The following is a 23,792-nucleotide window of genomic DNA, read 5'->3' as shown; positions in this document are numbered from 1 at the left end:
TGTAATATCACCACAACTGTGATTTTATATTAAGATGGGGGATGTCAGGCAGACTGGAAGTTTGGCGTGCGGCAAATCCTGTATGTGCATTCATGTTAACCGTACTCCCATTCAAAAGTACAGGAATTCATTCAATATTACATATAGTTATAAATGCACCTGCATATCTTGATAATAAAAGTGTGTTTTGTTGGCTAAATTATATTTTGTTAGCATTTGCAACATTGTAATTGACAAAATTTAAAGTTGACAATCTGTTTTAACTGAAGACTCAAAAAAGCCTTCAATATAGATAAGCCACTTCATACTATGTGTGCTTTGCAATTTCCCATATGACAAACATTTGATCATGATTGGGTTACCAAGCGAGATGGAGTGCAAGGGTTTAATAGATGGGACAGGGCAAAATAAGGAAGACAAAACAAAATCGAGAGTCAGTTCATGTGGCTCAGTTAATAAAAGCCAGACAGCTCCAGGACGCAAATGTAACCAGTTAAAATTCTATCGGCAGTGATAAAATGGTACGGAAAGTAAGAGAAAGAGAGAATTAGATCTAAAGAGGGGCAGAAGACATTCAAAGAAAATAGGAGCAATAGATCTAAAATTATACCTTTTCCTAAAGCATCCAAAACTGCGAGTAAACATTGTTAACACAAAATGTTTATTCTAGCAACCTAATCAGTGAACACCAGTACTCGAGAATGTTTCTTGCATAATGCAAAAACGACTGCAATTTCCGGAACCTGACATGACTACAGGACATCTTAACACGCTTTAGGACCAATTAAGTGCTTTTGAGTGCGGTAAAGTATGAAATGTGGCTGCCGAGTTGCTCACAGCAAACTCCACAAACAGCAATATGATAATGACCTGATAATCTGTGCGTTTGCTGAATGATAAATGTTGGCCAGGACACCAGGGATAACTTCTCTGCTATTCTTCAAATGAATGCAAAGAGACTTTTTACATCCAGCCAAGACGTAAACGTGGCCAAAATTTAACGTCTCATCTGAAAGGTGGCACCAACACCGTAGCACTAAAGTAAGGCAATGGACCATCAACCTTGATATGTGCGCTCAGGTCATGGAGTGAGACTTGAAGTCAAACTCTTCAACTTACAAGTGTGAGGAAAACAAAGGTAGTTTAAGGGATTTATATTGGTAAACATTAGAAATAAGTAATAGTTTTAAGCGGCTTTAATTTAATGTCTGCAAAGGTAAACCTTGTAGTTAGATTTATGCTGGACAAATGTCTATGTGCGGGGTTGGTTTAAGTTCCAAGTGCGATTCTATTGTGCTCAGGAAGGGCTACAGCTTGGAGTAAATAAATCAGTAGCTGTTTAGCAACTGGGGCTTAGTATGGTAGAGAAGCTTTTAAGTTTTAGTTTGTCTAATTTGACTGCTGTTGAGATTATTGAAGCTTAAAATGTACTTTGTCATCAGTGTTAATCCTAAACCCCATATGCAATTGCTTTCATTTCATTCCTTTAATGGGCAACACGGTAGCATTGTGGATAGCATAATTGCTTCACAGCTTCAGGGTCCCAGGTTCGATTCCAGCTTGGGTCACTGTCTGTCTGCACATCCTCCCCGTGTGCGTGGGTTTCCACCGGATGCTCCGGTTTCCTCCCACAGTCCAAAGATGTGCAGGTTAGGTGCATTGGCCATAATAAATTGCCCTTAGTGTCCAAAATTGCCCTTACTGTTAGGTGGGGTTACTGGGTTATGGGGATAGAGTGGAGGTGTTGACCTTGGGTAGGGTGCTCTTTCCAAGAGCCGGTGCAGACTCGAAAGGCCTCCTTCTGCAGTGTAAATTCTATGTAAATAATAACCCAACTTTTCATGGTTAATACATTTTTTTTTCTTGTTGTTAAAACTAATTAGTGGTCCTGTGATTCTGTTCCTCCACATTTCATCAATGTAAATTAGTCTTTTGTGCCAGGGTTCCATTCTGGGATCTTCCCATCCATTTCTATCAACTGGGATAGTAACAGAGGCCAGAGTGCTGACCAACTGAGCCACAGCTGACACTGCATCCAAAGTCACCTGAACATTTATCAGAACCAGTATTAATTTGTTTTTAGCACATTTTGTAAATGTCAGCTGTAAACAGAAATAAAAATAGTAGCTTCTCAACTTTGTGACAGTAGCAACGTGTACTTACTTATCCAAATCAATATCCAGCGCTTTGTATGGATCATTTGGATCTTTATCATCGTCATCACTAGGCAAGGCATTCTAAACAAACCGCAAAGACAATTAATAGTGTTGATTAAGTTGTGTGCAAAGTTATACTTTAAAAAAAAAATGTCAGCATTAAGCGAGTTGCCTTTTACTAGAGAAGTGTTTTCGTCGATGCATTACCATACAAGTGTTTAAAAAGTACAAATCACGGATCGTATTACACTAATTCCCTCCCTCTCCTATTCAGTTTTTTCAATACGAGATCAGTGTACCAGTTCAGGTTTAACAAAATATTATGTTAAAACAATTACACAAATCAATTTACAGATGTGATATAAAAGTAGTCATTAGAGAGAGAAATGAACGGAGGTGGAGTTCAAGGGTGAAATTCAGAAAAGGTCCTGTTGATGAAAATGGTACCAGAGAGTGTATTACCAGTTAAAACAAACAGAGGCACAACCTTGGAATGTTATGTTCATTAATGTGACAACCACTGTGAAAAAAATTCATTATAATGAAACCTAGAGAGGGATCTGCAAGAATTAAGGCAATTATCTCAACCTAAAGATGTACAATTTAAGTAAGTTATGGGGATTTTTTTGAGTACATTAATAGTAAGAAAAAAGCATGGTGGCGCAGTGGCTAGCATTGCTGCTTCACGGTGCCGAGGATGCGGGTTCGAACCCGGCTCTGGGTCACTGTCCGTGTGGAGTTCGCACATTTTCCCCACGTCTGTGTGCATCTCACCCCCACAACCTAAAAAGACGTGAAGGCTAGGTGAATTGGCCACACTAAACTGCCCTTAGTTGGAAAAAAAAAGAATTGGATACTCTAAATTTATTAAAACAAAATAAGTACATACTTTCTGACTTTGACAAAGCCAGTTTCAATGTGGACCTGCTGTATTTATCGAGTACTTCCATGGCATTCTAGTCTATACAATTCGCACTGGAACTAAGACTAACCAAAAATGGGGACTTTTTTGTTATTTAAAAAACCAATTTGGGAATTGTAAAAGCTAAATTTCATACTAAGAACATGAGCATAACCGCACAAATACTGGGAGAACATAAATCATAGGTAGATCCAAAGAAAACAAAGTTGTTGTAGGATTCATATTAAAATTGTCAAATAAGGGGTGCGATTTAACGGAAATGAAACAGAGTCCCATGTCGAGCGCGTTTAGCAGGTCGCTTCCAGGTGATTGCAGTGCAGAGAATGATCCCACTATCGAATGGGATTCTCTTTCATTTCAGGGCCCCAACGAGAAAGACCCCGCCAAGCCACACTCAGTCCCATTACTTGCACTAACGAGCTCCATTCGTCAGTGCTGGAGAAAATGGTGCCCTGATCTCGATGCGCCCCCACCATCGTGGCCTCCGGGTCCCTCCAACTCACCGATAAGGGGATCATCGAGTCCCCTGCACCCCACCGCATAAGGGCAGGGCACTCCTTGCCCGAGCAAAATGCCATCCAGGCACTGCCAGCTTGGCACCACCTCTGCCAGTGCAGCACCTAGATGGCACATGCAGGATGCCAGGTGGCATCTAAAGTGCCAGGGTACCACCCTGCCCCAACCAGACCATCCAGGGCCACCTCTACTAGCGCCTCTGGCAGCTCGTTCCAGACACTCACCACCCTGTGTGTGAAAAAAGTTGGGTGCGGTGCAGCTAGCAGTTCACGCCCAAGGTATAGTGTGTATAATTAAATTTTTGTGCCTGGAAGGGGAAAACGTATAGTTAGATTCATGCTGGACGAAGGTGTTTGGATGTGTGGGGGCTAGTTTCAATTCCAACTGCGATTCTACTGTGCTCATAGAGGGTTATGGCATGAAGAATAAATAAAAGGCATTATCTGTGAGCGTTGCTTAGCAACTGGAGGCCCTTATAAGAGTAGAAAAGCTTTTAAGTTTTAGCTGGACATATTGCAGTTGAAGACTGGACACCAGGGAGTGAACATCTCTCAGCTGTCAGACGACTGGAGGAGATGCAAAGATGCAGGCTTTCTAAGGAAGATACAACCCAGAAAACCAGGGAATTGGGACAGAAAGAATGCTTAAGATGGCCAGAGTTAAGAGAACAGAGATCAAGGTATTGCTCAGAAGAATTCAAGGAAGTGTGAACAAAATGTTCTGAGTTAAAGAGACAATTGCAGTAGCCAGATTTAAAGTGGGACTGCAGACTTCAGAGATAAGTTAAACACCTGATGCCATTTTACAGAGCCTGGGAATCGAGAGTTAAAGAGACTGTGAACAGGGACTTCCGGTGGCGGCAATGCGGAGCTGCGCCGCACATTCGGCAGCTCCCGCTGAAAACGGACTTTGGGGCTCTTTTCAGGGCCCCCAACGGAGCTGTCTTGGCAAATCCCGACGTGGGAAGAGAACAGGACTCGACCCCTACGGTCCTAACCAGGAGTGGGGTAAGGAGAAAAACGGAGAAAGCACCCCTGAAAAAGCGGGGGAAGGAAGACAAAATGGCGGCCGGCGGAGGCCTTGAGGAGCTGAGGCAGTGGGCTCAGGAGCAGCAGGCGACTCTGCTGCGCTGCTTCCAGGAGCTTAAGTTGGAGGTGCTGGAGTCGCTGAAGTTAACCAACAGGGAACTGATGGAGACCCAGACAGCCCGGGGGGCTGCGATCCGGGAGCTGCAGCAGCAGGCCTCCGAAAGGGAGGATGAGGCCGTGGCCGTGACGGGTAAGGTGGAGATGCACGAGGCGCTCCATAAAAGATGGCAGGAGCGGTTTGAGGAGCTGGACAACCGGTCGAGGAGGAAGAATTTGCGGATCCTGGGCCTTACGGAGGGCTGGAGGGGTCGGACCTGGCGGCCTATGTGGCGGTTATGTTAAACTCGCTGATGGGGGCTGGGTCCTTCCAGGGGTCCCTGGAGTTGGAGGGGGCCCACAGAATTCTGGCTAGGAGGCCCAAGCCGAACGAGCCGCCGCGGGCGGTGTTGGTGTGGTTTCATCGGTTCGTGGATCGTGAGTATGTGCTCCAGTGGGCCAAGAAGGAGCGGAGCAGCAAGTGGGAGAACACGGAGGTGCGGATCTTCCAGGACTGGAGTGCGGAGGTGGCGAGGCGGAGGGCCGGGCTTAACCGGACGAAGGCGGTGCTCCATAGACGGAGGGTGAAGTTCGGCATGTTGCAGCCGGCGCGTCTGTGGGTCACCTATAAGGATCGGCACCATTATTTTGAGTTCCCGGAGGAGGCGTGGGCCTTTGTGCAGGCCGAGAAATTGGACTCAAACTGAGGGTCTAAGATGGGGGATGCTGTATAATACTGTATTTGTATTTGCTTGGTTTAATGCAAGATGTGGGTTGGCCTTAGGGTGGGTGGGGTGATGTCAATTTGTCTTTTCTATATGGGTTTTTCTGTAGGGGTCTGGTGGACGGGTTCGGGCAGGGGGGTAAACGGGGAGTTCGGGGAGCTGGTGGGGGGGACTGACAATGGGAGTAGCCCTGGAGGAGGCGGGGCCGGGCAGGGCGAAAGCGCGGGCTTCCCGCGCTGGGAGATGGTGGGGGCGGGGCTGAGATGCGTGGGTCGTTGCTGGCTGTTTTCTTTTCCCGCGCAAGAGCCGGGGGGGGGGGGGGGGGGGGGGGGGGGGGGGGGGGGGGGGGGGGGGGAGGAGTTGCCGCCGTGGGAAACTGGCAGAGCGGGGGACGCTGGCCGGTGGTGGGCAAGGGATGGGGTATGGCTAATCGGCAGGGGAGGGGGGCAGGGAGCCCTCTGATCCGGCTGATAACCTGGAATGTGAGGGGGCTGAATGGGCCGGTCAAACGGGCCTGGGTATTTGCGCACCTGAAGGGGCTGAAGGCGGATGTGGCCATGCTTCAGGAGACACACCTGAGAGTGGTGGACCAGGTCCGGCTGAGGAAGGGATGGGTGGGCCAAGTATTTCACTCAGGGTTGGATGAGAAGAGTAGGGGGGTGGCGATCCTGGTGGTGAAGGAGGTGTCGTTTGAGGCGTTAAATGTGGTGGCTGACAGTGGCGGGAGATATGTGATGGTGAGTGGTAAGCTGCAGGGGGAGCGGGTGGTGTTGGTGAATGTTTACGCCCCAAAATGAGACGATGCGGGGTTTATGCGGCGTATGTTGGGCCGCATTCCGGACCGGGAGGATTTTTTTGTCCTGAGCAGGGGGTTGGTTTCGAGGGTGGAGGATGTGGAATACTCTGCCATTGCCATTTCAGATCATGCCCCGCACTGGTGGACCTCGGGCTGGGGGAAGAGAGGGACCAACGTCCGCTCTGGCGCTTGGAGGTGGTGCTGCTGGCAGATGAGGAGGTGGCCGAGAGGGTTCGGGGGTGTATCGAGAGGTACGTTGAGGCCAATGACAACGGGGAGGTCTGAGTGGGGACGGTCTGGGAGGCATTGAAGGCGGTGATGAGGGGGGAATTGATCTCCATCCGAGCCCATAGGGAACAGAGGGAGAGGGAGAGACTGATAGGGGAGATGGTGCGGGTGGATAGGAGATATGCGGAAGCTCCAGAGGAGGGATTGCTGGGGGAGAGGCGTAGCCTTCAGGCCAGATTCGACCTATTGACTACCAGAAAGGCGGAAGCTCAGTGGAGGAAAGCACAGGGGGCGGTGTATGAGTATGGGGAGAAGGCGAGCAGGATGCTGGCACACCAGCTCCGAAAGCGGGAAGCGGCCAGGGAGAATGGGGGAGTGACGGATAAGGCTGGGAAGGTGGTGCGGAGGGGAGTAGATGTTAATGGGGTCTTCAGAGACTTCTATGGGGAACTGTACCGGTCGGAACACCCGGTGGAGGGGGGTGGAATGGGGCGCTTTTTGGACAAGCTGTGATTCCTGAGGGTGGAGGAGGAGCAGGTGGAGGGACTGGGGGCACCGATCGAACTGGAGGAGGTGGTCAAAGGGATAGGGAGCATGCAGTCGGGGAAGACGCCGGGGCCGGACGGGTTTCCGGCGGAATTTTATAAAAGGTATTTGGACCTGTTGGGCCCCCTGTTGGCCCGGACGTTTAACGAGGCATGGGAGGGGAGGGCTTTGCCCCCAACTATGTCACGGGTGCTGATTTCCTTGATCATGAAGCGGGACAAGGACCCTCTGCAGTGCGGGTCATATAGGCCGATTTCGCTGTTAAACGCCGACGCTAAGCTGCTGGCAAAGATCCTGGCCACTAGAATAGAGGATTGCGTGCCCGAGGTCATTCATGAGGACCAGACGGGGTTTGTGAGGGGAAGGCAGTTGAATGCGAACGTGCGAAGGCTCCTCAATGTCATTATGATGCCGGCCATGGAAGGGGAGGCGGAGATAGTGGTGGCATTGGATGCGGAGAAGGCCTTTGATAGGGTTGAGTGGGAGTATTTGAGGGAGGTGCTGGAGAGGTTTGGGTTTGGGGAGGGATTTATCCGGTGGGTGAGGCTGCTCTACGAGGCTCCGATGGCGAGTGTAGCCACAAATAGGAGGAGGTCGGAGTACTTTCGGCTGTACCGGGGGACGAGACAGGGGTGCCCCCTGTCCCCCTTGCTCTTCGCGTTGGCGATTGAGCCCCTGGCCACGGCATTGAGGGAGTCAGGGAACTGGAGGGGCCTGGTGCGGGGTGGGGAGGAGCATAGAGTGTCGCTGTATGCGGACGACCTGTTGCTGTATGTGGCGGACCCGGTGGGGGGGGGGGGGGGGGGGGGGGGGGGATGCCGGAGGTGATGAGGATTCTTAGTGAATTCGGAGGTTTCTCTGGGTATAAGTTGAACCTGGGCAAGAGTGAGTTGTTTGTGGTGCACCCGGGGGATCAAGAGGAGGGGATTGGTAGGCTCCCACTGAAGCAGGCAGGGAAGAGCTTCAGGTACCTAGGGGTCCAGGTGGCTGGGAGTTGGGGGGCCCTGCACAAGCTCAACCTCACAAGGTTGGTGGAGCTGATGGAGGAGGAGTTTAAGAGGTGGGATATGTTACCGCTGTCACTGGCGGGGAGGGTACAGTCCGTTAAGATGACAGTGCTCCAGAGGTTTTTGGTCCTGTTCCAGTGCCTCCCCATCCTTATCCCGAAGGCCTTTTTTAGGAGGGTCAACAGGAGTATTACGGGATTTGTGTGGGCACCTGGGACTCCAAGGGTGAGAAGGGTGTTCCTGGAACGGGGCAGGGATAGGGGGGGCTGGCGTTGCCCAACCTCTGTGGGTACTATTGGGCTGCCAACGCAGCGCTGGTGCGTAAGTGGGTAATGGACAGGGAAGGGGCAGCATGGAAGAGGATGGAGGTGGCGTCCTGTGTGGGCACGAGCTTGGAGGCGCTGGTAACGGCGCCGTCTGCCGCTCCCTCCAACGAGGTATACCACGAGCCCGGTGGTGGCGGCTACCTCAAATTTGGGGGCAATGGAGACGACATAGGGGAGAAGTGGGGGGCTCGATGGAGGCCCCGATACGGGGGAACCATCGGTTTGTCCCGGGGAGCATTGATAGCGGATTTCTGGGCTGGCACAGGGCAGGGGTTAGGAGGTTGAGGGACCAGTTTGTGGAGGGGAGGTTCGCGAGCTTGGGGGAGAAGTTTGGGCTCCCCGCGGGGAACATGTTTAGGTACATGCAGGTGAGGGCGTTTGCCAGGCAGCGGGTGGAGGGGTTCCCCTTGCTGACCCCACGAGGGGTGCGGGATCGGTTGCTCTCGGGGGTGCGGGATCGGTTGCTCTCGGGGGTGCGGGTTGGAGGGAGGATTTCAGACATATACCGGGTAATGCAGGAGGTAGACGAGGCCTCGGTGGAGGAACTGAAGGGCAAATGGAAAGAGGAGCTTAGTGAGGAGATTGAGGGGGGGACGTGGGCGGATGCCCTGGAGAGAGTGAATTCCTCCTCTTCCTCTGCGAGGCTTAGCCTCATACAGTTCAAGGTGCTGCATAGGGCCCACATGACTGGGACGAGGATGAGTAGGTTTTTCGGGGGCGTGGACAGGTGTGCTATGTGCTCGGGGAGCCCAGCGAACCACGCCCATATTTTTTGGGCGTGCCCAGCGCTGAGGGAGTTTTGGAAGGGGGTAGCAAGGACGGTGTCGAGGGTGATGGGATCCAGGGTCAAGCCAGGCTGGGGTCTCGCAATTTTTGGGGTTGCAGTGGAGCCGGGAGTGCAGGAGGCGAAAGAGGCCGGTGTTCTGGCCTTTGCGTCCCTAGTAGCCCGGCGGAGGATCTTGCTCCAATGGAAGGATGCGAGGCCTCCAAGCGTGGAGGCCTGGATCAATGATATGGCGGGGTTCATTAAATTGGAGAAGGTGAAATTTGCCCTGAGGGGATCAGTACAAGGGTTCTTTAGGCAGTGGCAGCCTTTCCTGGACTTCCTGGCGGAACGGTAGGGAAATAGGCCGGCAGCAGCAGCAACCCGGGGGGGGGGGGGGGGGTTAAGGAATAGCAACAGTAGCAGACTCCCCAGCTCCCCAGCTCCACCTCCCCCTATTTGGAAAGGCATACACACTTCGAACAATAACTAGGACCCACCCAGCCATCAAGATACCCACCCCTAATTGGCCGGTATCGTTCAGAGTGATCGAGACCCTATCGATCCATTGGATCCGGAGTTAACCCCACCCAAAAGGGTGTGAAAGAGAAGGACAAGAAGCCCTGCACACTAGGGATCGGCCACTTTTGGGACCGGCTGTGCCCACTCCAATTACAGCATAACGACCAGCCAAGTTCAAGTCCCATGATTGCGACCTGAGAGAGACGAGCCACAGCTGAGACGAACCTGACGATTTCCAGCCGAAACACGGGGGGGACTCAGATAAAGGCCTTATCTACCCACACAGAGCTGGTCATCCAGACGTTAAGGAAAGGTCAACTTAGTTGCTATGTCATGGAATTTACAATGCAGGAGGCCATTCGGCCCATTGAGTCTGCACCGGCTCTTTGAAAGAGCACCCTACCCAAGCTCACCTCCACCCTATCCCCATAACCCAGTAACCCCATCCAACACTAAGGGCAATTTTGGACACTAAGGGCAATGTATCATGGCCAATTCACCTAACCTGCACATCTTTGGACCGTGGGAGGAAACCGGAGCACCTGGAGGAAACCCACGCAGACACAGGGAGAACGTGCAGACTCCGCACAGACAGTGACCCAAGCCGGGAATTGAACCTGGGACCCTGGAGCTGTGAAGCAATTGTGCTAACCACTGTGCTACCGTGCTGCCCGTGTATATCTTACACGTCCTTTTGCACAGGGGTTGTCTTGGTGCATCATTACACAGAGAGATTAGTCTTGTGTATAATAATAATAAACTGTCTTTTGAACTAACATACTGGTTGTATGGTCATTTGGTGAATACAAGAAACATACTCGCTGCTTGTGGTTTGATAGTAAAGAGGCAACAATCACTTGGATCGCTTGTCAGTGTGGAGTTTGTACGTTCTCCCCTTGTCTGCGTGGGTCTCACCCCCACAACCCAAAAAGATGTGCAGGATAGGTGGATTGGCCATACCAAATTGCCCCATAGTTGGAAAAAAAAAATTGGGTATTCTAAATTTAAAAGTGTACAGCAGACAAGATAAAAAAATCCTAAAGGTGCGAATGCTGGACTGGATTCATCATAGTGGAGCAGAAGCTTTGGTCAAAAGAGTCATTTGGAAAACCTGGACTGGATATCAGAATGCAAACCACTAAGGGAAAGCATTATTGTGAGAAGATTTTAAAGCGTGTTTTTGGGGGTAGAGTTTGGAAACTCTCACGCACAATCATCTGGGGGGATTCGGAGGAGAAATCCACAGACGCTAACTCAGGCTCAGAGCAGAATGTGTTTTTGACCACAGCCAATCTGTGTGTTTAAGGGAATTTGCGCAAATGAGACAATTACAGCTGAAGATATAATTTGTAATCAGTGTTAAATTCTAAACTTGTGTGTAATTGTTAAACTGGGGGGGGGGGGGGGGGGGGGAGAGTAAAGGAGTAAAGTATAACGATCCAACTTTTCATGTTACATATACTTTTTTTCTTGCTCTGAAAAGTATTTAGCGGTCCTGTGACTGTTCCTCCACATATTTGTTTCCAAAAGTTACAATCTTGTGTGTCAGGGTTCCATTCTGGTGTCTTCCCATTCAGTTATAGCACCAACTGGGATTGTAACATGACTTCATACAAAAGCTTCTGATATACAGTGACATAAGGTAGCCAAACTGTACCAATCAAGATTCTGCCAATAGAACGGCAATAAATGACCATTTATGGTCAAAATCTATTTCTTGCTGGACCAAGATTGACTGAAACTCGCAATCTCCTTGCTCCAGGAAAAGTTGAGTGCGATCTTACACGTCCTTTTGCACAGGGGTTGTCTTGGATTAACATCTCATCCAAAGATGATCCTATATATATTATATAAATTTATATAACTAATCAATGGTGATCATAGGTTGAAATAATCACCCCTATGTGCCTTGTCAATTTACTTAAACAATGTTAGTAACATCAGGTACATCCAGGGTTATGATGTGTGAACTTTTAATGGAGTTCAAATTGCTTTTAGTAGGAGTTTTAACGGCCTATCAAATGTTCATACCTACATCTGCTAACTGGATTACCAATCACAAATTAATTTGCTTTAAATAGCACAGGATAATAAAGGTGGACGTTTAACTACTAACCTCGGGCATTTCTTCTGTGATAATATCAACATGATGAACTGGAGCAATGTCCTCATCACTTTCAGTGTGAAGCGAATCGTGACGACGTTTGCCTTTCTTGTCTTTCTTTTGTTTTTTCTTCTTCTTCTGCCTATCCTGCTTCTGTAGTTGCCTGCGGTCTTCTTCCAGTTTAAGATACTGATCAGACAAAGGCATTCCTGTATACATCAATACAAATTACTGTAATTAACCACGTGATTATAAATGTTTAGAGAAGGTTAGTAACATGAGCAATTTTTGCACCATGACAGTTAAGCCATTTCAAACTTGTCTAGCTATGATTGCGATGCTAGACTTCATGCAAAAAATACCTCCGCTGTAATCAAGATTTGAAGAAAATTCAAATTTTCAGGAATTAGCGCACAATTTTCCAAATCAGAAAATTGCCAACGCTAATGCACCCATTTGAAAGCTTTTGGAAGCATAATATTGGTCAACAGCTGTTGAAGATTTATCAACATTCTTTGTTACCCTACCTCCCCCACACATTTTCATTACTTGGTGGCAGCAAGTTCTGATACTATTACTCATTCATTACAGTGCACAACTATACTTATGACAGAGTAAAAACTGTTCCCTTCTCTGGTAAATAAATTTAGTCAGCACATTCGCAATATTAGCTCAATGGTTATCTATTGTGGAAAATTAGACTCAAAGGATAGGAGATTCACTGGGACATTTCCACTTTGACTGTGTAGTTGACATACTTGGGGTTACAAAAAACATCAGTGCAATCTTCAGCAAATACTTTTTACATGCAATAAATGGAAGCTGGAAAACTGCAATAGCTGCCTCATTTACCTGGTACTCTCAATGGTACTGTTAGATCGATTTGCACCACAGGTATGTGATCAACACCACTAGCGTCTTGGTAATTCTGGAATCAAACAAAATTGGCTGTACATTAATAGAACATAGAACAGTACAGCACAGAACATGCCTTCGGCCCTCTATGTTGTGCTGAGCATTGTCCGAAACCAAGATCAAGCTATCCCACTCCTGGTCATTCTGGTGTGCTCCATGTGCCTTTCCAATAACCGCTTGAAAGTTCCTAAAGTGTCCGACTCCACTATCACAGCAGGCAGTCCATTCCACACCCTAACCACTCTCCGAGTAAAGAACCTACCTCGGATATCCCTATTTCTCCCACCCTGAATCTTACAGTTATGCCCCCTTGCAACAGCTACATCCACCCGAGGAAATAGTCTCTGAACGTCCACTCTATCTATCCCCCTTATCATCTTATAAACCTCTATTAAGTCGCCTCTCATCTTCCTCCGCTCCAAAGAGAAAAGCCCGAGCGTTTAAATTAATCATTCTCATATACTTGGTTTACAATTAGTTGCTCTCTTTTAAAAACTAGCATTAATGGAAAAGCTTCACATGCCGATAAAATATAACATATTCTTCAGTTTAACCCACATAGTATTACCCAGTATTGTATTACTGCTTCACAAGATTATACTCATTAAAGCATAGCTGGTATCTTTCGCCTTTGCAAATTTATTTCCAATAGCTGAAAAGAAGTACCGATGCTTCAATAACTTATTGTTAAACACATGTAGGGACAGAATCAGCGACCATTTGGTCTGCGAGTCTGTATTGGCTCTCTGCAGAGTAATCCAGTCAATTCCATTTCTCACACTATCCCTCCCTGAAGTATCTCCTTTTGAAACCAAACATTATTCCACAGGACTAAAATAAAATGCTTGCATTTACTATCTCAGCTGCTTCTCGATTCCAATTTTCAACCCTCTTCCTCCAGACTCCTGTTGAGCAATTCCTCTACTGGCAAATCTTCAGCAACGTGTCGGTATTCCGATTCTTCATGTCAGAGGCCAGAAAGCAATGGTTAGCAGCTGCGGATGTCAGTAATTACTGAAGATGCAAGTTCATAGCCAAAATCCATGTTTGTGCATTCTCTATCGACTTAACAGAAATGGAGGGTGGAAATCCTGGCCAATTACTACCTGTTTCAGCTCAAAGACAGCAATAGCATCTGTGACAACCCAGATGCTGCTCTAGTTGAGATGAGCCAAGGAATCTTTGAGCCTTCCAATCTATGTGGTTTAGGCTAACACTCAGCTATGCTGCATCCCAGCAGACATTATTAAATGCTCTTGTTTTATCTACATGCTCTCATCACATTTTTTGCTCACCAGCCAAGTCAAACACTTGAGCAAGTCACATATATTGCGCCCAGTCTGAATTTAAAAGCGCCATCCTTTTCACTACATATCCCCTCAACCAAGGAAGGGATCAAGATATCCCAATATGGAAAGGAGAAAATACAACAAGAATCAGGTACAAAATTAGAGGAAGCCAACTTACCTTCTGAGGGGATGGGGAACTCTTGATGTAAAATGGATTGTTTGCCTGTTCTTGCTTTCTTACTTCTCGCCGCTAGGAAGCAAACAAATTTTAGACATCTTAAATCACACTTCACTTAAAGCTCGACATCAATTTAAAGACTCTGAACTCATATTTCCAGTGAAAGGAAGGGGAGGGAGGGATTGACCATGCTAAACTGCCCATTAATTGGAAAAAATGAATTGGGTAAACTAAATTTATTTTAAAAACCACTGCAATGAAGTCACTGTGAAAATCCCCTAGTCGCCACATTCCAGAGCCTGTTTGGGTACACTGAGGGGGAATTCAGAATGTCTAATTTACCTAACAAGCAAATCTTTCGGGACTTGTGGGAGGAAACCGGGGGACCCGGAGGAAACCCACGCAGACACCGGGAGAACGTGCCGGCTCTACACAGAGTGGCCCAAGCGGGAATCGAACCTGGGACCCTGGTGCTGTGAAGCAACTGTGCTACCGTGCCGCCCCACATTTTATGTTATGTTATATTTATATTATGGTACATAGATTTGCGTATAAATATCTCAGGTAAAGTATCCACAATCACTTCGAGATACTACACAAAAGTGGAGGGGTTAAACATAAAGCCGTGTTAGAATAGGATGAGGATAACTTGGTTAAAGAATGAGCTTCAGGAAATTTACCATGGGAGAAAAGATCCAACCAGGTTGAGGGGTTTGGGAAAACAATGCAGATAGTACAATATGATGGTTAAAAATATACAACTAGTAATGTGAGGTGAAGGACAATAAGCGACACTTGGGAGGATGAGGTATGAACTTGGATGCTGGATTGGGAAATGCTGTGATACAATTTTTTACTGGGAATAAGCATTTGAATCAATTTGGAGGGATGGAAAACCAAATGGCGGTCAGCAAGGACAGGAATGATAGGGGAGTTGGAAATGGGGTGGAATATGATTGTATGTAATGTAGTTTTAAATGAGTTGGAATTTACGTGGGGTTCAAGAAGCTGCCAAGAAGGGCTCTGAAGAAGTCAAGCTTGGATCGGAAACACTCAATCAGGCATCACACAGGGAAAAAGACAATTTATGGAACCTTCCCGTTAGAAATTAAACTTGAAAACATAAATAAAATCATTAGAAAATAACTTGATCAGGTACAAAAGTAAACAGATCTACTCCATCAACATTAAAATCTAACGCCATGTCAGGCAGTTTTGATTACAGTATTGGCAAAATGGTTTTTAGACAGATTACGTGCTTTTTAAAAACACACATTGTGAATACATTAGCTCTGGATTGAAAAACAGCAACTAAGAAGAAAACACATCTAGGTCAAGCGCACAACTTTGAACTTTTCAATCAAAATGGATTTCTAAAAAAGAATGTAGACTTCATGGATGGCAGCGTAACATGAAATATCTCAAAGCAATTTACAGAGTTGAAAGCAAGAATTGTTGGAAGGATAGCACTGGTGTTCAGAATAGATTTTGACAGGGGGGGGGCGAGGACAACTGAAGTATGGTTACAGTATTCTAAAGGAAGGGAGTTTAAGCGGCTGAATACTCTATGTGAAAGTGTAAAATTAAAAAGTGAACTGCTCAAGAGGTTAGTGTTGGAACAACAGAATGTCTGGAGACAAACAGGACAGAATGAGCTTGCAAAGAAACAGAGGGACAAAATTTGAGGGGATCTGCAGATAGGAGGACCGAGAAATTGACATGGACAGATACAGAGACACTGATTTTTTTTAGAAGATAATGTGTCTTAGTGCAGCACGTTCAAGCTGCAATTTGAGAAAGGGCAAAACTCAGGAGTCTTGAGGAGAGTATCAAAATATTTCAGACTGCAGGTGATGCACGCAGTGTAAAAGGCAGAGGTGGACACAGGCAGACTTGGTAGTGCAAGGAATGCTTAACTTAAGGATTGGACCAGAATTCACAGTCAAACCGACCTTGATTAAGCACCATTGGGATTATTCTGAAAGACAAGAGAAAATGAAGAAATCAGGTGGCAAGGTGTAGAGTTTAGGTGGCTTTTGGTTTGTTAAGTGTGGAATTGAAAGAAATCCTTGCTTATTTTGGACTTAATAATTGCTAACAGTTCAACATACATTGATGATTCAGGAGTCAATAGCACTTGCAGGTAAGTAAATCGGAGTGTTGTTGGCAGATGTGCAAAAGTTGCCGCATGACTCCAAATTATATTGCCAATGCAACACACAGACAGGTGCCACAGAAATATACAATAAAGGAGAGATGTTGGAAAGGACTGAATGATTGATTTGAGTCAAGTGTTTTGAAAAGGTCACGGGTTCGTTCCGGTTGTTGGGGAGGCAAAGAATGTTATTGTTGCTTTTGACCATGGGATTCACAGTATTGTGAATGGGGCAGAGTCCAGGTTGATAGGAGTGAAGGATACTAAATGAGCTGGCAATGATGCATTGCAAGATTTGCAAAGCAGGGAAAATTGAGATTGTGTGTAAAAGGACATTCTTGCGGATGCTGAAATCTGAAACAAAAACGGAAAATGCCGGGCAATCTCAGCAGGTCTGACAGCAGCTGCGGAGAGAGAACGGAGCTCACATTTAGAGTCGGGATGACTCTTTGTCAAAGGGTGTAGTTGAACAGTACAGAGGGAACAAAATGATTTGGTTTTCTTTGCTGACAAATCCAAACACAGAAGTTACCCTAGCAAGCTCATCTTCATCCATTTCTGGCTGTCTATGTCTGGCACTACTTTGTTCCTCCTCATGAAAGATCATTTTCTTTGGGGTTTCATCATCTGAAGAGCTTTCTGAAGGTGCATCGTTGATCCAAGCATCAAGATCCAGCCTGAAGAGGGAGAGAGGTCAAATAAAAAAACTGTTTCATCTCGTGTCAGTCCATGTTTAGCCTTTGTTTGTATGTCATCCTTGCTGGACAGGTAGACCATATATAATTGGCATCTTGGAGGCCTACTTCAACTTGGAAGACCACTACAATTCATGTATATGCCACCACAATTTCAAATTTTGGATGAGCTGGTACATCTACCATCATTCATTCATTTCATTCTGTAGATTTTCTATGTTCAAGATGTTACAAGGAGACTTTAGCTTCTGAGAAACAACCATAAGAGATTTCTCAATTTGAGTCTGCTCACATGGTTCAGTGGAATTTGAGGTTCTACATGTCCTTTAGGAGGCACTATATGAAACTGAGTCACTTTTAATCTCTTGCTTCTGAAGTGCCGAGTGTCTTATTTGATGCATAGAAATTTTAGACTGGGAGAATGCAAGTAAATAACGACATCTTCTGTTTACCCCGAGGGAACAAAACACTGGCAACACTTATGGTAAATTCAATTAATGGTTGATTTACTCCCCTCAAGACCAACAGTGAATTTAACTAACATTATTCTAAACTGTCCAAGTCAAAATCCAGAGATGCTCACAAGGCCATCTGCAGCAACCAGTGTCATCTTTGTCTCTCAAAAGTGGAGCACGATATTGATGAGGATAATTTGGTTGCACCTGAGCCAATAGTAGTTTCTTCAGCCCATCGACTCAGACTAACTGCAGCCTTGGACCGGATGGCCACCCAATTGAATCTTGTACATAAAAAACTGACTCCAGACTTAAAAGTATTTTAAAAATTAATTCATGGGATGTGGGTTTCAGTGGCATGGGCAGAATTTGTTGTCCATCTCTAGTTAACCTTGAGAGCAGTTAAGGATCAACCACAACTTCTCTCCGAGCTCAGCTCTTGATACTACAAGATGGATGCATCTCAAACAAGGAAAAGCAAGACTGCCTCCAAATCTGCCCTTCAGTTATTCGTTTTCCATATTGTATCCCAAAAACACTGACCAACTTCATGCGACCCTTCTGCATATTGCACATCTCCAAAAAACGTTTTCACAGTGACTCTGTAGCTGATCATTTATCTTTCCTAGCATAAATTCATAAATTAATAGCAGAAAAACTGGTTGAATTATCTTTGACCAATCCCACAGAAAAGGTGCGAGGTGGTCAAAATTCAAACTAAGGACATTTAAGAGCTTTGTTGATGACAGCCGGTCAAGGCAGTCTTTTCTAGGAGGGAGGCAACGATGGCAATTTTTTAAATGGAGGAAAAAAGTTGTTAATGCAAAAGGAAGCATCTGTAATCTGAGTATTAAGGAAAGGTAGTGGAGTGCTGCAAGCTGACGGGACTCTGAAGACTTACCCTACTCCATTTTCTCTGCTAAGATGCTGGGTTGCAGTTCTGTAGACACTGCAGTACTTTTCACCCAACAGACCCTTTGTATGAGCCAAGATGGGAAGGATATATCTGCTATTCAACAATGGGAATATCAAAACTAACAAATGTCTGCAGTCACTTATGCCCAATTGTGCATTCTCTTCAATAGGAGTCACCATCAACTAGCAAAGACTTATTCTTTCCCTCCTAGGACAGAATTCTCCAATCACTATACTGGATGAAATCAGTTAACACAGGGAGATTAAGAATTGAACCTTGGAATTCGCTAATCAGTTTGGTTTAGTATTTTACCAGCCTTGACCTATTAGGTCCGGAGAGAAACTATCGTACTTAAGAGCGAAAAGCTGTAAAACTCTTAATATGCTACATTTGGAAGCCATCAATAGGACACCAAGATAATAAGATAGACCAGGAAGTGAAAAAAATCATGCTTTTCTTAAGTAATGCAGCAACATTTTTTTTCCAATGATAATTAAATTTAGTTATTTAACTTTGGACAGCTTTAGACTTCCGGTGTGCACCATGAAGTGAGTGGTCACACACACGGCAGCTCCTGCTAAGATAACAGAAAAGAGCTCTTTTGTAAGCAATATGGAGTGGAATTTTTTATAAAAAGTATAGATGAAATGTTAGAGGAGTATTTTCCCCAGGAATGATATGTTTCTTGGTTTCCAGTCCCGCAGAAACAGTGTAGGATTTGGCTGGGGCTGCAGCAGAGAGACAAACGCCTATTCAGCAGGCAGGCGGGGTAAAGGCTATGTTAGAAGCTTCAAGTTGACCCGAGGGCCCTTATGAAAGCTGGATTCTAGCAGCAAAGGGAACAACTGGAAAAGATCTCACCAAGGGCTCTTTTAAGGGCCCGCAACGGCGCCGATTTGATTTTTCCCCAGGTGGGAACACAGCCTCGGCGCTTGGCGGCCGGTGGATGGACTGGACTAGAAGTGGAGCAACCAGAAAATCAACTTTGCAGCAGAAGAAGGTGCGAAGCAAAAAGGACAGGATGGCGGCTGGCGGGGAACCAGCAGCGTGGCAGCAGTGGGCGAGGGAGCAGCAGGAGCTGCTGCTGCGCTCCTTCCAGGAACTAAAAGCTGAGATCCTGGAGCCGTTGAGGGCATCGCTGGACAGGCTCGGGGCGACTCAGACGGCTCAGGCTGCAGATATTCGGGAGCTGCAGCAAAAGGCTTCAGAGAACGAGGACGAACTCCTCGGCTTGGCGGTGAAGGTGGAGTCGCACGAGGCGCTTCACAAGAAATGGTGGGCAAGGATGGAGGAGATGGAGAACCGCTCCCGCCGGAAGAATCTGCGGATTTTGGGCCTCCCGGAGCGGCTGGAAGGTTCGGATTTGGGTGCATACGTGGTCCTGATGCTGAACTCGCTGATGGGCGCGGGGTCGTTCCGGGGACCCCTGGAGCTGGAGAATGCCCATCGGGTGCGGAAGCCCGGGCCGAACGAGCCACCCAGGGCGGTGCTGGTCCGATTTCAACACTTGGTCGACCGTGAGTGTGTGCTTCATTGGGCGAAGAGGGAGAGGAGTAGTAAGTGGGAGAATACAGAGATCAGGATTTACCAGGACTGGAGTGCGGATGTGGCGAAGAGAAGGTCTGGGTTTAACCGGGCGAAGGCAGTGCTCCGCAAGAAGGGGGTCAAGTTTGGCCTGTTACAGCTGGCACACCTGTGGGTCACTTATTTTTTTTGTTTTTGTTTTTAAATTTAGAGTACCCAATTATTTTTTCCAATTAAGGGGCAATTTAGAGTGGCCAATCTACCTATCCTGCACATCTTTGGGTTGTGGGGGTGAAACCCACGCAGACACGGGGAGAATGTGCAAACTCCACACAGACAGTGACCCAGGGCCGGGATTCGAACCCGGGTCCTCAGCGCCGTAGGCAGCAATGCTAACCACTGTGCCGCCCTCTGTGGGTCACTTATAAAGACCGCCAACTTTATTTTGACTCCCCGGAGGAGGCCTGGACTTTTGTCCAGGCAGAGAAGCTGGACTTGAACTGAGGACTGGGGGCTGGGGAACGTTTAACGCAGCCCGGAGGCTTTGTCCTCCTTGATATCCTTTCGCTCTTTTTGGTTCTATTGGACGATTTGAAAATTTTTTTTTGCTGTCTTGCCTTTTCTTTTCTGATTTTCGGGACCGTTATCTGCTTACTTGGGTGTTTTAACATATCATGTTGGGATTTTTATTATTTCACTGGTTACAGGTTTGGGTGGGGTTCGCGGCCCTGTTGGGTCATGTGCCTGTCTTCCCGCGTTTTGGGTCGGGGGGCGAGGCTTGGGATGGGGGGCACGGGCCTCTCTCCCGCGCTGGAGAAGCAGGGAACGGGGTCGGCGTTGGGGGGGGGGGGGGGGGGGAAATCCTGGTGGGGAAGAGGGTGTCATTTGAGGCGTCGAGTGTGGTGGCAGACAGCGGCGGGAGGTACATGATGGTGAGCAGCAAGCTGCAAGGGGAGCGGGTGGTGCTGGTCAATGTATATGCCCCGAATTGGGATGATGCGGGTTTCATGCGGCGCATGTTGGGCCGGATTCCAGATTTGGAGGTGGGGGGGGATTTCAACACGGTGCTGGATCCGCCACTGGATCGATCCAGTTCCAGGACGGGTAGGAGGCCTGCGGCGGCTAAGGTGCTGAGGGGGTTTATGGACCAGATGGGGGGGGGTGGATCCTTGGAGGTTCGCGAGGCCAAGGGCCAGGGAATTTTCATACTTCTCCCATGTGCATAAGGCCTACTCCCGGATCAACTTCTTTGTTTTGAGTAGGGCGCTGATTGCGGGGGTAGTAGACGCTGAGAACTCGGCGATAGCCATTTCTGACCATGCCCCGCATTGGGTGGACCTCGAGCTGGGGGAGGAGAGGGGCCAGCGCCCGTTGTGGCGCTTGGAGGTGGGGTTGCTGGTGGACGAGGATGTGAGGGGGCAGGTTCGAGGATGCACCGAGAGGTACCTGGAGGCCAACGATAATGGGGAGGTCCGAGTGGGGACGGTCTGGAAGACGCTGAAGGCGGTGGTTCGGGGGGAGTCGATCTCCATTCGAGCCCACAGGGAGAGAGGGGAGCAGAGAGAAAGGGAGAGATTGGTGGAGGAGACGGTGAGGGTGGACAGGAGGTACGCGGAGGCCCCAGAGGAGGGATTGCTGAGGGAGCGGCGCAGCCTTCGTGCTGAGTTCGACTTGTTGACCACCAGAAAGGCGGAGACTCAATGGAGAAAGGCTCAGGGTGTGGTGTACGAGTATGGGGAGAAGGTGAGTAGGATGCTGGCACACCAGCTCCATAAGCGGGATGCGGCTAGGGAGATTGGTGGAGTCAAGGACCGGGGAGGAAATGTGGTGCGGAGGGGGGTCGACATTAATGGGGTCTTCAGGGACTTTTATGAGAGACTATATCAGTCCGAACCTCCGGCGGAGAAGGGGGGGGATGGGGCGCTTTTTGGACCGGCTGAGATTCCCGAGGGTGGAGGAGGGACGGGTGGAGGGTCTGGGGGCGCCAGTTGAGCTTGAGGAGCTGGTTAAAGGGATAGGGAACATGCAGTCGGGGAAGGCGCCGGGGCCGGATGGGTTCCCGGTTGAATTTTACAAGGCGTATGCAGACCTGCTGGGCCCCCTGTTGGTTAGGACCTTCAACGAGGCGAGGGAGGGGGGGGGCTTTGCCCCTGACGATGTCTCGGGCGCTGATCTCCTTGATCCTTAAGCGAGACAAGGATCCCCTGCAGTGTGGGTCATACAGGCCGATCTCACTCCTGAATGTGGACGCCAAGCTGTTGGCAAAGATCTTAGCCACGAGGATAGAAGATTGTGTGCCGCAGGTTATCCACGAGGATCAAACGGGGTTTGTGAAGGGGAGGCAGCTGAACACTAATATACGGAGGCTCTTGAACGTTATGATGTCGGCGGTGGAAGGGGAGGCAGAGATAGTGGTGGCGCTAGATGCGGAGAAGGCCTTTGATAGGGTCGAGTGGGGGTACTTGTGGGAGGTGCTGGAAAGGTTCGGGTTTGGGGAGGGGTTTGTCAGTTGGGTGAGGCTGTTGTATGAGGCCCCGATGGCAAGTGTGGCCACGAATAAGAGGTCGTCGGAGTATTTTCAACTATACCGAGGGACGAGGCAGGGGTGTCCCCTGTCCCCCCTACTTTTTGCGCTGGCAATTGAACCCCTGTCTATGGCGCTGAGGGAGTCGGGGGATTGGAGGGGGCTGGTCCGGGGTGGAGAGGAGCACCGAGTGTCGCTCTATGCGGATGACCTATTGTTGTATGTGGCGGACCCGGTGGGGGAATGCCGGTGGTGATGGGGATTCTCTGGGAATTTGGGGATTTCTCAGGGTACAAGCTTAACTTTGGGAAAAGCAAGCTGTTTGTGGTACACCCGGGGGACCAGGAGGGGGGGATTGGGAGGCTCCCACTGAAAAGGGTGGAGAGGAGGTTCAGGTGGCCAGGAGCTGGGGGGCCTTGCAGAAGCTAAACCTCACAAGGCTGGTGGAGCAAATGGAGGAGGAGTTTAAGAGGTGGGACATGCTGCCGCTGTCTTTGGCGGGTAGGGTGCAGTCAGTCAAGATGACGGTGCTCCCGAGGTTGCTGTTCCTGTTCCACTGCCTCCCCATCCTTATCCCGAAGGCCTTTTTCAGGCGGGTTAACAGGAGCATTACGTGGTTTGTGTGGGCACATGGGACTCCAAGGGCGAGACGGGTGTTCTTGGAGCGGGGCAGGGATGGGGGGGGGGGGGGGGGGGGCTGGCGTTGCCCAACCTCTGTGGGTATTATTGGGCTGCCAACGCAGCGATGGTGCCTAAGTGGGTAATGAACGGGGAGGGGGTGGCATGGAAGAGGCTGGAGATGGCATCCTGTCTGGGTACGAGCCTGGAAGCGTTGGCAACGGCGCCGCTGCCTCCAACGAGGTATACCACGAGCCCGGTGGTGGCAGTTACCCTCAAGATTTGGGGGCAATGGAGGCGGCACAGGGGGGAGGTGGGGGCCTTGATGGGGTCCCCGATACGGGGGAACCACCGGTTTGTTCCGGGGAGAATTGATGGCGGATTTCTGAGTTGGCACAGGGCAGGTGTCAGGAGGCGGGGAAGTTTGCGAGCCTGGGTGAGCTGGAAGGGACGTTCAGGCTGTCCCCGTGGAACACCTTTAGGTACATGCAAGTAAGGGAGTTTGTCAGGCGGCAGGTGGCGGGGTTCCCCCTGCTGCCGCCGCGTGGGGTCCGGGACAGGATCTCGGAAGTGTACTTGGTGATGCAGGAGATGGACGAGGTCTCGGTGGAGGAGCTGAAAGATAAATGGGAGGAGGAGCTGGGTGAGGAGATTGAGGAGGGGACGTGGGCGGATGCCCTAGAAAGGGTGAACTCCTCCTCTTCGTGTGCGAGGCTTAGCCTCATACAGTTTAAGGTACTGCATATGACCGGGACAAGGATGACCGAGGACAGATGTATTAGGTGCTC

General features: G+C 48.6%; 1 protein-coding gene across 4 annotated transcripts in view; it reads right to left on the bottom strand.

Moving 5' to 3' along the window:
• Positions 1 to 23,792, bottom strand: part of ap3d1 (adaptor related protein complex 3 subunit delta 1) — a 104,074-nt gene that overhangs the window by 30,282 nt on the left and 50,000 nt on the right. For all 4 annotated transcript variants that reach the window (XM_038778250.1, XM_038778251.1, XM_038778252.1 and 1 more), the window contains 5 exons: positions 16,805 to 16,949; positions 14,118 to 14,189; positions 12,588 to 12,663; positions 11,748 to 11,944; positions 2,164 to 2,237 (listed from right to left, as the gene is read on the bottom strand). In XM_038778250.1, the coding sequence (XP_038634178.1) occupies positions 2,164 to 2,237; positions 11,748 to 11,944; positions 12,588 to 12,663; positions 14,118 to 14,189; positions 16,805 to 16,949 (564 nt within the window). The remainder of the gene's footprint in view (positions 1 to 2,163; positions 2,238 to 11,747; positions 11,945 to 12,587; positions 12,664 to 14,117; positions 14,190 to 16,804; positions 16,950 to 23,792) is intronic.

The sequence above is a fragment of the Scyliorhinus canicula genome, chromosome 18, assembly GCF_902713615.1.
Source record: "Scyliorhinus canicula chromosome 18, sScyCan1.1, whole genome shotgun sequence".
NCBI lineage: Eukaryota > Metazoa > Chordata > Chondrichthyes > Carcharhiniformes > Scyliorhinidae > Scyliorhinus > Scyliorhinus canicula.
This window is presented reverse-complemented; position numbering and strand designations above follow the sequence as displayed.